The 13078-nt window shown below is 50.4% G+C and overlaps 1 protein-coding gene across 1 annotated transcript in view; it reads right to left on the reverse strand.

Annotated features, from left to right (window-relative positions):
• Window positions 1-13078, reverse strand: part of CBLC (Cbl proto-oncogene C) — a 26097-nt gene that overhangs the window by 11720 nt on the left and 1299 nt on the right. The window contains exons 2-6 of the mRNA XM_017852759.1: window positions 10433-10579; window positions 10111-10267; window positions 9571-9692; window positions 7465-7602; window positions 2078-2165 (exon numbers count right to left, since the gene is read on the reverse strand). Coding sequence (XP_017708248.1) covers window positions 2078-2165; window positions 7465-7602; window positions 9571-9692; window positions 10111-10267; window positions 10433-10579 — 652 coding nt within the window. The remainder of the gene's footprint in view (window positions 1-2077; window positions 2166-7464; window positions 7603-9570; window positions 9693-10110; window positions 10268-10432; window positions 10580-13078) is intronic.

A 13078-nucleotide genomic window follows, 5' to 3' on the forward strand; every position in this document is an offset into this window, starting at 1 on the left:
GAAGGAAGGAAGGAAGGAAGGAAGGAAGGAAGGAAGGAAGGAAGGAAGGAAGGAAGGAAGGAAGGAAGGAGAAAATCCGAAACCTCTGTCTTGGCGCTATGGCTCATGCCTGTAATCTTAGCATTTCTGGCGGCCAAGGCCGGTGGAATGCTTGAGCCCAGGAGTTCTGGACCAGCCTGGGAAGCATAGCAAGACCCCATTTCTATTTTAAAAAAAATAAACTAAACTTCTGTGCCAGACCTGAACCCTCTCCTAAGTCCAAGGTTGGCATGCCCAACGGCCTCCTACATGTCTTCACTCATTTTTTGTGTGTGTTTTTAAAATTTATTTATTTATTTTATTTTATTTTATTTTGAGATGGAGTCTTGCTCTGTTGCCCAGGCTGGAGTGCAGTGGCGTGATCTTGGCTCACTGCAACCTTTGCCTCCAGGTTCAAGCGATTCTTGTGCCTCAGCCTCCTGAGTAGCTGGGACTACAGGCATGAACCACCATACGTGGCTAATTTTTGTATTTTTAGTAGAGATGGGGTTTCACCATGTTGGCTAGGCTAGTCTCGAACTCCTGACCTCAAGTGATCTGCTTGCCTTGGCCTCCCAAAGTGTTAGAATTATAGGTGTGAGCCACCTTGCCTGGCCATGTCTTCACTCCTTGTTATGAGATTTCTTCTCCCCAGTTGTCTACACCCAGTGGTGCCAGATTTAGCAAATAAAAGTACTGGATGCTGCTAAATTTGAATTTCATTTTTTTTTCTTTTCTTTTTTTTTGGTGAGACAGGGCCCCACTCTGTTACCTAGGTTGAAGTACAGGGTCGCGATCTTGGCCTACTGCAACCTCCAACTCCCAGGCTCAAGTGATCCTCCCACCTCAGTCTCCCAAGTAGGTGGGCTAATTTTTTGCATTTTTTGTAGAGATGGGGTTTCGTCATGTTGCCCAGGTTCATCTTGAACTCCTGAGCTCAAGTGATCCACCAGCCTCAGCCTCCCAAAATACTGGGATTACAGGCATGAACCACTGCACCTAACCTAAATTTGAATTTCTTTTTTTTTTTCTTGAGACCAAGCCTTATTCTGTTGCCCAGGCTGGAGCGCAGTGGTGTGATCTCAGCTCACTGCAACCTCCGCCTCCTGGGTTCAAGTGATTCTTGTGCCTCTGCCTCCCAACTCTAGTGCCTCAGCTGGGACTACAGGTGTGAGCCACCACACCCGGCTAATTTTTGTATTTTTGGTAGAGATGGGTTTCACTATGTTGGCCAGGCTGGTCTTGAACTCCTGACCTCAGGTGATCTGCCTGCCTCGGCCTACCAAAGTGCTGGGATTACGGGCGCGGTGGCACCTGGCCTCTAAATTTGAATTTCATGTAAACAGTGAATACAGTTTGAAGTATAAAGATGTCCCAAATATTGCAAGGGATATATTTATACTAAAAAAATGTAGGGCCAGGTACAGTGGCTCATGCCTATAATCCCAGCACTTTGGGAGGTGGAGGTGGGAGGATCGCTGGAGCCCAGGAGTTCAAAACCAGCTTGGGCAACATGGCGAAACCCCATCTCTACATAGAAATAAAAAAATTAGCTGGGTGCAGTGGCTCACACCTGTACTCCCAGCTGCTTGGGAGGCTGAGGTGGGAGGATCGCTTGAGCCCGGAGGTCGAAGCTGCAGTGAGCCATGATCGCACCACTGCACTCCAGCCTGGGTGACAGAAGAGATCCTGTCTCTAAAAATAAAAATAAATAAAATATAAATTATGTATTTATTATTGTTGTTTTTCTCTCACTCGTGGGGTGGCTGTGAAGATTAGGAGCTGGCACAGGGCCATCGCTGGCAAATGCCTAAATGCATTAGCTGTCCTGATGATCTCAGCAGCATCAGTTCCTTATTTATCCCCGTGATCACCCCTGGGAAAGAGCCAGGAGGAGCCGTATTCTCCGGGAGAATAACTGAGCCTCAGAGAGGTCAAGTGATTTACCCAAGGTCACACAGCCACCAGGCCAACACTCCAACCCCAGGCCTCTGAGCCAAGGCAACGTGGGGGTGGCAGGGTCAGGGAACGGGACTGCGGGTGCAGGCACGGGTCTCACCTCTGATACGTGGATGCGCTGCTGGGGTTCTGCCTGGTCGAGCTCAGTCAGGTCTGGGTTGTGGTTCTTTCCATCTGGGTAGAGGTAGCTGGGGGAAGGGAAGATAGGGGGACGGGAGGGCCATCCAGTATCTCCCACCCCCAGATGAACAAGGACCTTTATCCCCTGCAGGGCCCATATCTCCCTGAGATGAGGATTTGTCCCCAATCCATTGCTGGCCTGGGGCTATTTTCCCTCTGCCCTCCTCTAGTTGGGACTGCATCTTCTCAGATACCCCAGGGCAGGGCTATGCCCCCTCAGACTCCCAAGGTAGGGCACACAAAACCTCAGTGACTCAAACTCCAGAAACAAGGATGAGATAGAATAAGAACCAGAAAACGGGATGAAAATTTCCGGCTTAGGGCAGGCGCGATGGCTCACGCCTGTAATCCCAACACTCTGTGAGGCCGAGGTGGGTGGATCACCTGAGGTCGGGAGTTCAAGACCAGCTTGGCCAACGTGGTGGAACCCTGTCTCTACTAAAAATATAAAAATTAGCCGGGCGTGGTGGTGCATGCCTGTAATCCTAGCTACTCAGGAGGCTGAGTCAGGAGAATTGCTAGAACCTAGGAAGCACAGGTTGCAGTGAGCCGAGATCGTGCCATTGCATTGTAGCTTGGGCGACAGAGTGAGACTCTGTTTCAAAAAAAAAAAAAAAAGAAAAAAAAGAAAAATCGCTGGCTTAGCTCTTCTAGAACCTCATCCTTCTCCTCCATGCCCAAGCATAACAGATTTTAGCGTCACAGATCATGAAAGTGACCAAATCCTAGAATTTGAGAATATCAGGATGGGAAAGATCCTCTGAGAACACCTGTACCACTGCTTCTCTCACAGACAGTGACCCAAGGCTCAGGGTGGGAAAGGCACCTACCCAAGGTCACACAGCAAGGACCAGAGAGACTCAGAACCAGGGTTGTAGGCGAGATCTCAGCACTGGGCTCCAGGACACCGAAGAAGCAAGCGTTGGACTCCCTGGGTCTCCCACTGGATCATTTCCTCAGCCTATCTGGCATGCCTCAATGCTACTCCAATTATCCCCACATGTATACCACATGAAATACTGAACCCTCAGACCCACAGGGGGTCATGAGTCCTTGAGGCTAGTGGCCCTGCCTGGCCTGTCATGTGGAGCAGTGCAGGATCCCTGACCTGGGCCCCACAGTGGCTGTCCCACTAACACACTGTATGACTTGGCTGGGGCCACTCTACCTTTCTGGCCTCAGTTTCCTCTTCTGTAACATGGACATGATCATGCCTGAGGCAAAGATTTGTGATGAGTATTAAATAAGACAGTGCTGGTCAGGTGCGGTGGCTCACACCTGTAATCCCAGCACTTTGGGAGGCCGAGGTAGGCAGATCATTTGAGGTCAGGAGTTTGAGACCAGCCTGGTCAACATGGTGAAACCCCGTTTCTACTAAAAATAGCAAAATAAATAAATAAACAAATAAAATAATAATTAGCCAGGCATGGAGGTGCGTGTCTGTAATCACAGCTACTCGGGAGGCTGAGGCAGGAGAATTTCATGAACCCAGGAGGCAGAGATTGTAGTGAATGAATACCGCACCACTGCACTCCAGCCTGGGCAACACAGCAAGACTCTGTCTCAAAAAAAACTTTTTGAAAATAAATAAATAAATAAATAAAAAAGAAAGACAGTGCTTATAAAACATGCAGCCCTGGCTGGGAGCAGTGGCTCATGTCTGAATCCCAGCACTTTGAGAGGCTAAGGCAGGAGGATTGCTTGAGCCCGGGGGTTTGAGACCAGCCTGGGCAACACAGAAAGACCCTATGTCTAAAAAAAAAAATAATTAAAAATATTAGCTGGGCATGGGTGGCATGGGCCTGTGGTCTCAGCTACTCAGGAGAGGCTGAAGTGGGAGAATCACCTGAGCCTGGGAGGTCGAGGCTGCAGCAGTGAGCTGTGGTCATGTCACTGCACTCCAGCCTGGGTGACAGTGAGAACCTGTCACAAAAAAAAAAAAAAAAAAAGAAAGAAACACCACAAAAACATGCAGCACTGGCCAGGTGCAGTGGTTAACACCTGTAACCCCAGCACTTTAGGAGGCCGAGGAGGGAGGGCCACTGGAGCCCAGCAGTTTGAGACCAGCCTGGACAACATAGTGATATCTTGTCTCTATCTAATTTTTTTTCTTTTTATTCAGAAGGGGGCTCACTATGTTGTCCAGGTTGGTCTCAAACTCTTGGGCTCCAGTGATCCTCCTACCTCAGCCTCCCAAAGTTCTAGGATTTCAGGCATGAGCCACCATGCCTGGAGAATATTTTTTTTTTTTTTTTTGAGATGAAGTCTCACTCTTGTCCCCCAGGCTGGAGTGCAATGGCACGATCTCAGCTCACTGCAACCTCCACCTCCCGGGTTCAAGCAATTCTCTTGCCTCAGCCTCCCAAGTAGCTGGAATTACAGTCACCTGTCACCATGCCTGGCTACTTTTTGTATTTTTAGTAGAGACAGGGTTTCACCTTGTTGGCCAGGCTGGTCTCGAACTCCTGACCTCAGGTGATCTGCCTGCCTCGGCCTCCCCAAAGTGGCAGGATTACAAGCGTGAGTCACTGAGCCTGGCGCGAATAAATTTTTTAAATTAAATGTATATATATTTTTTAATGCAGCATCCTCCTGTGTGCAAAAACACTCAATAAGAAGGAACTTCTATGATTGACTTTATTTTTATGTTTTTGAGATGGAATCTCTGTCACCCAAGCTGGAATGCAGAGGCACGATCTTGGCTCACTGCAGCCTCAACCTCCCGGGTTCAAGCGATTCTGCTGTCTCAGCCTCCCAAGTAGCTGGGACTATAAGCACACACCACCACACCTGGCTAGAGACGGGGTTTCACCATGTTGGCCAGGCTGGTCTTGAACTCCTGACCTCAAGTGAGCTGCTTGCCTCCGTCTCCCAAAGTGCTGGGATTACAGGCATGAGCCACCATGCCCGGCCTCTGATTTTTCTGCTTTAAATGGTCCCCAAGAGTAGCTGAAGTGTTGTCTCTTGTTCCTAAGTGAAAGAAGGTTGTGATGTGTCTTATGGAGAAAACGTGTGTGTTGTATAAGCTTCCTTGAGACACAAGTTATAGTGCTGTTGGTTGTAAGTTCAATGTTAATGAACCAATGATAGGTACTGAATAAAGTGTCCTTTTTTTTTTGTTGAGACGAAATCTCGCTCTGTCACCCAGGCTGGAGTGCAGTAGTGTGATCTCAGCTCACTGCAACCTCTGCCTCCCAGGTTCATGCCATTCTTCTGCCTCAGCTTCCTGAGTAGCTGGGACCACAGGTGCCCGTCACCACGCCCGGCTAATTTTTTTTTTTTTTTTTGTATTTTTAGTAGAGACTGGGTTTCACCATGTTAGGCAGGATGGTCTTGATCTCCTGACCTCATGATCTGCCCGCCTCGGCCTTCCAAAGTGTTGGGATTACAGGCGTGAGCCACCACGCCCGGCCTTGAATAAAGTGTCTTTAAACAAAAACATACATAAAGTTTACTATGTTGTGATTGGTTGACAAAAATGTCGGGACCCAGCCAGGCGTGGTGGCGTGCACCTGTAGTCCTAGCTACTCAGGATCCAGGAATGTATTTCCCCTGGGAGCAACAGCTTGGTATTCAATAATTCAGGGTGTGTGGTGATTTTACAGAAGATAATTACTGCAAATTGGCCAGGCGTGTGGCTCACACCTGTAATCCTAACTACTCTGGAGGCTGAGGTGGGCAGATTGCTTGAGTTTAGGAGTTCGAGACCAGCCTAGGCAACATGGTGAGACCCCCCCCCCATCTCTACCAAAATACAATAAAATGTTTTCTTTGTTTGTTTGTTTTGTTTTTTCAGATGGAGTCTCCCTCTGTCACCCAGGCTGGAGTGCAGCGGTGTGATCTCAGCTCACTGAAACCTCCACCTGCCAGATTCAAGCAATTCTACCTCAGCCTCCAGAGTAGTTAGGATTACAGGTGCCCACCACAGCACCCAGCTAATTTTTAAAAAAATATTTAGTAGAGATGGGGTTTTGCCATGTTGACCAGGCTGGTCTGAGGTGATCACCTGGTCACCTTAAGTGATCCGCCCACCTTGGCCTCCCAAAGTGCTGGGATTACAGGCGTGAACCACCGTGCCCCCACCAAAAATGTCAGAAAAAATTATATATTAAAAAATTAATAATTACTGCAAATAATCTATCCTATCTATCTATCTACCTATCTATCTATCTATCTATCTATCTATCTATCTATCTATCTATCTACCTTCCTATCTCCTCTCTTGTATGTCAGTAGTCATATAGATATGACTGATAAGAAATTTCTGGCCAAAGGTGAAACTCTGAAAAGAAACCTGCCTTCTTGGCTGGGTGCAGTGGCTCACACTTGTAATCTCAGCACTTTGGCAGTCCGAGGAAGGAGCATCACTGGACGTCAGGAGTTTGAGACCAGCCTGGCCAACATGGCGAAACTCCATCTCCACTAAAAATCCAGAAATTAGGGCTGGGCGTGGTGGCTCATGCCTGTAATCTCAGCACTTTGGGGGGCCGAGGTGGGTAAATCACGAGGTCAGGAGTTTGAGACCAGCCTGACCTACATGGTGAAATCCTGTCTCTACTAAAAATACAAAACAAAACAAACAAAAAAACTAGCTGGGTGTGGTGGTGTGCACCTGTAATTCCAGTTACTCAGGAGGCTGAGGCAGGAGAATCGCTTGAACCTGGAAGGTGGAGGTTACAGTGAGCCAAGATCACGCCATTGCACTCCAGCAAAGGTGACAGAACGAGATTACATCTCAAAAAAAAAGAAAAAAAGAAAACCACCAGTCTAGTAAGTTCTCCAGTTCTGTTTCTGTGCCATCAATCTAGATTCTAGAGCAGGATCTGATATCTAGAAGCAAAAGCTGGCCAGGCACGGTGGCTCATACCTGTCATTTCAACACTTTGGGAGGCCGAGACGGGCAGATCGCTTGAGCCCAGGAGTTCGAGACCAGCCTGGGTAACATGGCGAAAACCCATCTCATTTTAAAAAAATTAACTAAAATAAAAGAGAAAGAAAATAGAATCAAACGCTCTGGAGCTCAGTTCCAAGGAATGCAGCCCCTGCGGTTGTGGCCAACGCCTCACACACTTCTTGGAGCTGTGGCTGGGCCCTATTTATGGCCCCTTTGTGCCAACCTCAGAGGCGCCCCTTCCTCAAGACCTTTGACTGCCACCTGCTGGACTCTTGTAGTACTGCAAGATTTGAGATGTCCGCTATGTGAATGTTTGCAACCTCAAACGTGGTGGCTACTGGCAGTGCTCAACATGCAAGATATTTCGAACCAGATTTTGCTGACACCCTCCTCCTACCAGAATGGAGACTCACAAGCCATCCTTCTGTCCCTCCAGGAGCACCTGGGACAAGGGTTTGTTGGCAGGAATGGTCTGCAGGATGCTGCCATCTGAGCTCACGTAGCCGATGGCCCACTGCCCCAGGCGAGTACAGCTGGGCCGGAAGATGTAGCTGGAAGAAGAGGTAGGTAGGATGGGGTGAGGCAGTGGTCACCGCAGTCCCTTTTGCGAACTCCTAGTCCCCCGCCCTGTTGGGAATCCAAGTGTCTAAGTCCTCACCCCCAGTTTCCCATTCTTTAGGCAACGGCATGTGCTAGATCCCTGCCTGCCTCTTGCCTGCTTGGCTCTTTTATGATAAAAACAGCTCTGTTTGTATTTGGAGATCTCTCCCTGCTTCACTGGAGTTTAAACAAGGCTGGGCTGACCAATCAGCGCATTTCAGGACCCCTGACCACAGTGATGGGAGTCTGTTCTGGGACTTTTGCTGGAAGCGTCAGAGCAAGGTGCCCCCTTTCTTACAGAGGTAGCTAAGAAGGTAGGGTACACAGCTGGGACTTCTAGAAGTCATTTGCCACCATGAGGAGAAACCATGTTTGAGAATGACGCAAACAGAGGAAAGCAGAGAAAGGGGATGAACAGGAAATGATTCCTGACAGTAGCCATTGAGCACCTGGATCTAGCCATGCCTGAAACCCACACCCTGGCCTTCTTTTCTTTCCTTCATGGTTTTTTTTTTTGTTTGTTTTGTTTTTGTTTTTTTTGAGACAGAGTCTTGCTCTGTTGCCTAGGCTGGAGTGCAGTGGCAGGATCCTGGCTCACTGCAACCTCTGCCTTTCGAGTTCAAGTGATTCTTGTGCCTCAACCTCCCAAGTAGATGGGACTACAGGCACACATCACCATGCCACGCTAATTTTTGTTTGTTTGTTTGTTTTTTTGAGACGGAGTCTTGCTCTGTCACCCAGGCTGGAGTGCAGTGGCGCAATCTTGGCTCACTGCAAGCTCTGCCTTCTGGGTTCATGCCATTCTCCTGCCTCAGCCTCCCAAGTAGCTGGGACTACAGGTGCCCGCCACCACGCCCGGCTAATTCGTTTTGTATTTTTAGTAGAGACAAGGTTTCACCCTGTTAGCCAGTATGGTCTTGATCTCCTGACCTCGTGATCTGCCTGCTTTGGCCTCCCAAAGTGCTAGGACTACAGACATGAGCCACCGCGCCTGACTGTATTTTTTTTTTTTTTTTTTTTTTTGAGACAGAATCTAGCTCTTATAGCCCAGGCTGGAGTCCAACGGCATGATCTTGGCTCACTGTAACCTCTGCCTCCCGGGTTCAAGCAATTCTCCTGCCTCAGCCTCCCGAGTAGCTGGGATTACAGGCGCACGCCTGGCTAATTTTTTGTATTTTTAGTAGAGATGAGGTTTCGCCATGTTGGCCAGGCTGGTCTCGAACTCCTGACCTCAAGTGATTTGTCTGCCTCGGCCTCCCAAAGTGCTGGGATTACAGGTGTGAGCCACTGGGCCAGGCCTGGCCTTTTCAATTATAGGAATTTATTATTTCCTTTTTCCCTTCCCTTAAATCAGTTTGAAGTGTAACTGGAAGAATGCTAATGCACTCACCTTCCTACTCCTGCACCTCAGCCCTGCAGAGACTCACAAACCTGACCTCCTATTCTCTTGGTATTCTAGACAGCTCAATTCTCAGCCCTCTGAGAATTGTTGGGCGGTGGGGGGGGGACCCAAGAGCTCAAAACTCCTGACTTGAAATAATTTAAGGACTCACACATCTTGTTTTTCAGTCTCCTATGCCAATAGGTGGGAAAGTCACCCTCCAAATATTGAACAGATGGTGCAACATGGCTCTGACCTACCAGAAATGGACGTTACCCTGAAGCAGGGTCTCCGGGCTCCTTGCTACAGAGGGCACTGTCCCTTAGCTGCAGGATTATGGGACAGTACAGGAGGTCTCGAGAGAAGAGACGGGCTGGGAGGGGCACTCAGTGTCCTGCCTCTGAGTTATCAACTCTCTGGGGTCCCGGGTACCTCTGTTCCCACTCTTGGAAGGACATCTGGGCTCCACCATGCACCAGCCCAGAGCCTAGATCCCTGAGCCCCGCAGCCTTGTTCTCCCAAGCCCTGTACCCTTTACCTTCCTGGCTTGTCCCTGCAGGCCTGCAGACGCTCTTGGACCTCATCATAGGTGAGGAAGGCCATGTAGCCTGGGTGGTTGACTGCCAGGAGCTGCCAGTTCTTGAGGAGTGTTGGCCATGGCTGGGGTGGGGTAGAGTTCGGATCAGAGAGAGACCAGGAAAGCAGTCACATCCCTAAGTAGTCCCCAGGGGCCCGAGAATCCAGCCACCTCCTTCACACCCATGGTGAGCCTCAGGCATATCCCTTTTACAAGACCCCAAGCTCTTCTTTCTCCAGGACTCAAGAGTTTGGGACCTTAGCTTCCTCCTTCCTCAGACCCAAGAGTCCAGGCCCCCAGCCCTCTCCTCCCTCAGACCCTGCAGTGCAGGCCTCCAGCCCCCTCCTCCCTCAGACCCAGGAGTCCAGGCCCCAGGCCCTCCTCCATCAGACCCAGGAGTCCAGGCCCTAGCCCCTCCTCCCTCAGACCCAGGAATCCAGGTTACAGCCCTCTTCTTCCTCCTGGACCCAAGTCTGGCTCCCAGCCTTAGCCTTCCCTGACCTGGAAGAGCCTGGTGAAGATGTCGAACTCGAAGATGGACACGTGCCCGCTGCAGGTGAGGTCGATGGTGGTGCGCAAGGCCAGGGCTGTGCAGCCTGGTTCCACAGGGTGGCAGGTGCCCAGGAGGGACTCAAACTCAGCCCAGGGCAGCACGCACCTGGGTGGGAGAGGGGTGGGGGAGACACCGCTGAGGCCTCTTGGAGCCTATGATGGGAGGCTCTGCAGGAGGGAAGCAGCTGTGAGCCTGGACTCCTGGGTCCCTGGGCCAGGGCGGGATGGGGCTTCGGGAGCTGAGGGTCCCTGAGGACAAGGGCTTGCTCACCGGGCTCCACAACGCTCCCTCCAGAAGATGTGGGCTGGGGCCTTGGTGAGCTGGTACACGTGTCCGCAGTACTTTCCTCCGGGGAAGAGTGCGTGCAGCTCTGCGTGCATGTGGCTGAAGATGATGGCCAGCTTGGCCAGCTGTCGCCTGTGGGGATGGGCAAGGACTCTGGCTATCCTTGAGGCTCCCACTGACACCCTCTTCCTCCCGTCACGGGGAACACCCGCAGGGACAAGGCTGTGGACTCTATCTCGTCAGTGTAAGGTAAGAGTCCATTCCTGCTGGGCGTGGTGGCTCACGCCTGTAATCCCAGCACTTTGGGAGGCCAAGGTGGGTGGATCACTTGAAGTCAGGAGTTCATGACTAGCCTGGCCAACATGGTAAAACCCTGTCTCTACTGAAAATACAAAAACTAGCCTGGCATGGTGGCATCCACCTGTAATCCCAGCTACCCAAGAGGCTGAGGCAGGAGAATTGCTGAAACCCAGGAGGTGGAGGTGGCAGTGAGCTGAGATCGTGCCACTGCACTCCAGCCTGGGTGACACAGCAAGACTCCGTCTCAAAAAAAAAAAAAAAAAAATTAAAAACTATATATATGCCTTTTATTAGATTTGGCCAGACGCAGTGGCTCATGCCTGTAATCCCAGCACTTTGGGAGACTGAGGTGGGTGGATCACTTGAGGTCAGGAGTTTGAGAATAGCCTGGCCAACATGGTGAAACCCTGTCTGTAATAAAACTACAAAACTATCACTGCGTGGTGGTGGGTGCCTGTAATCCTAGCTACTCAGGAGGCTGAGGCAGGATAATTACTTGAATCCGGGAGGCGGGGGCTGCAGTGAGTCAAAATCACACCACTGCATTCCAGCCTGGGCAACAGAGTGAGACCATGTCTAAAAAAAAAAAAATTATGCTGAATTTTGCAGAAATCCAGCTTTCCTATATATTAAGGGAAGACGATTTGATTCTATATGATGGTGGTTCTACCTACAGGTACGAGTGTCTGACTAGTCAACTCTACCTTCCAAGAATGATTGTGCCTTGGCATTTTCATTTAAAACATAGATAATATTTATGAAAAAAATTCCTTTTATCACTCTCATAATTTGGGCATTATAGTGATTAAAAAACTATAGGTGGGGCCGGGCGCGATGGCTCAAGCCTGTAATCCCAGCACTTTGGGAGGCCGAGACGGGCGGATCACGAGGTCAGGAGATCGAGACCATCCTAGCTAACATGGTGAAACCCTGTCTCTACTAAAATACAAAAAACTAGCCGGGCGAGGTGGCGGCACCTGTAGTCCCAGCTACTCGGGAGGCTGAGGCAGGAGAATGGCGTGAACCCGGGAGGCGGAGCTTGCAGTGAGCTGAGATCCGGCCACTGCACTCCAGCCTTGGTGGCAGAGCGAAACTCTGTCTCAAAAAACAAACAAACAAAAAAAAACTATAGGTGGGTAGGTTGTTAAACTTCTGTATGTCATTTCAGGATGAATTAAGGAAACACTTGTCTGGACATGGTGGCTCTTGCCTGTAATCTCAGCACTGCGGGAGGCTGAGATGGGAAGATCGCATAAGGCCAGGAGTTTGAGACCAGCCTAGCCAACATAGCAAGACCTCCTCTCTACCAAAAAATAAAAAGATTAGCCTGGCATGGTGGTATATGCCTGTGGTCCCGGCTCCATGGGAGGCTGAGGTGGGAGGATCACTTGAGCCCACGAGTTTGAGGCTGCAGTGAGCCATGATGGTGCCACTGCACTCCAGTCTGGGTGACAGAGCAAGACCTTGTGTCCCAAAAACCAAAAAAATAGAGACACTACAAAATATTTGATATAAAGAAGTGGCATGGGTCACTGAACTAGACCTTGTTCTGGGCTCTGGGCCCCAAACCTCGTCTGCCCTGTCACTCTGAGGTTCCTTCCTCTGTGCAGTACAGCAGAGGTGGCCTCCAGGCAGGTCTTGGGTCTGGAGCCAGCTGTTCCTCAGGAACTAAAGACCAAGTGGGTAGTCCAGGCAGAAACCGTGACGGGGACCTAATGATCAGTCTCTTTGGGTGTGTCCATCTACCTCTCCTCAACCTAGGAGCCCATGGGGTCTCCACATTCTGAGGCCTGATCCTCCCAGCTGGGCCTCCCAAAGAGCTGGGATTACAGGTGTGAGCCACTGTACCTGGCCAGACCAGGCCAAGTTCTGATCACAAATGTGCACACATCTAGAGAACTTTGAATTAGATAATAATAGTAATAGCTAACTTTTATTTTATCCTCAACATAGCAAGCCCCATAGGGTCCCTGAATTCTGAGATAGTGGGAACCAGAATCGGGCTGCTGGGTAACCGAGGAAAAGGCAAAATGGGGCTGAGAGCGTGGGCGCCCAAGGAAGGAGAAAACTGGGTGGCCCATTTTCCAGGTTCCAGTAGGAAGGAGGGGCTGGGTCTGGACCCCTGGGTCTGAGGGAGGAGGGGCTGGGGCCTGGATCCCTGAGTCTGAGGGAGGAGGGGCTGGGGCCTGGATCCCTGAGTCTGAGGGAGGAGGGGCTGGGGCCTGGACTCCTGGGTCTGAGGAAGGAGGGGTGGGGGGCTGGACCCCTGGGTCTGAGGGAGGAGGTGCTGGGGGCCTGGACTCCTGGGTCTGAGGGAGGAGGGCTGGGAGC

Source organism: Rhinopithecus bieti, unplaced genomic scaffold (genome assembly GCF_001698545.2).
Source record: "Rhinopithecus bieti isolate Rb0 unplaced genomic scaffold, ASM169854v2 scaffold_35865, whole genome shotgun sequence".
Taxonomy (NCBI): Eukaryota; Metazoa; Chordata; class Mammalia; order Primates; family Cercopithecidae; genus Rhinopithecus; species Rhinopithecus bieti.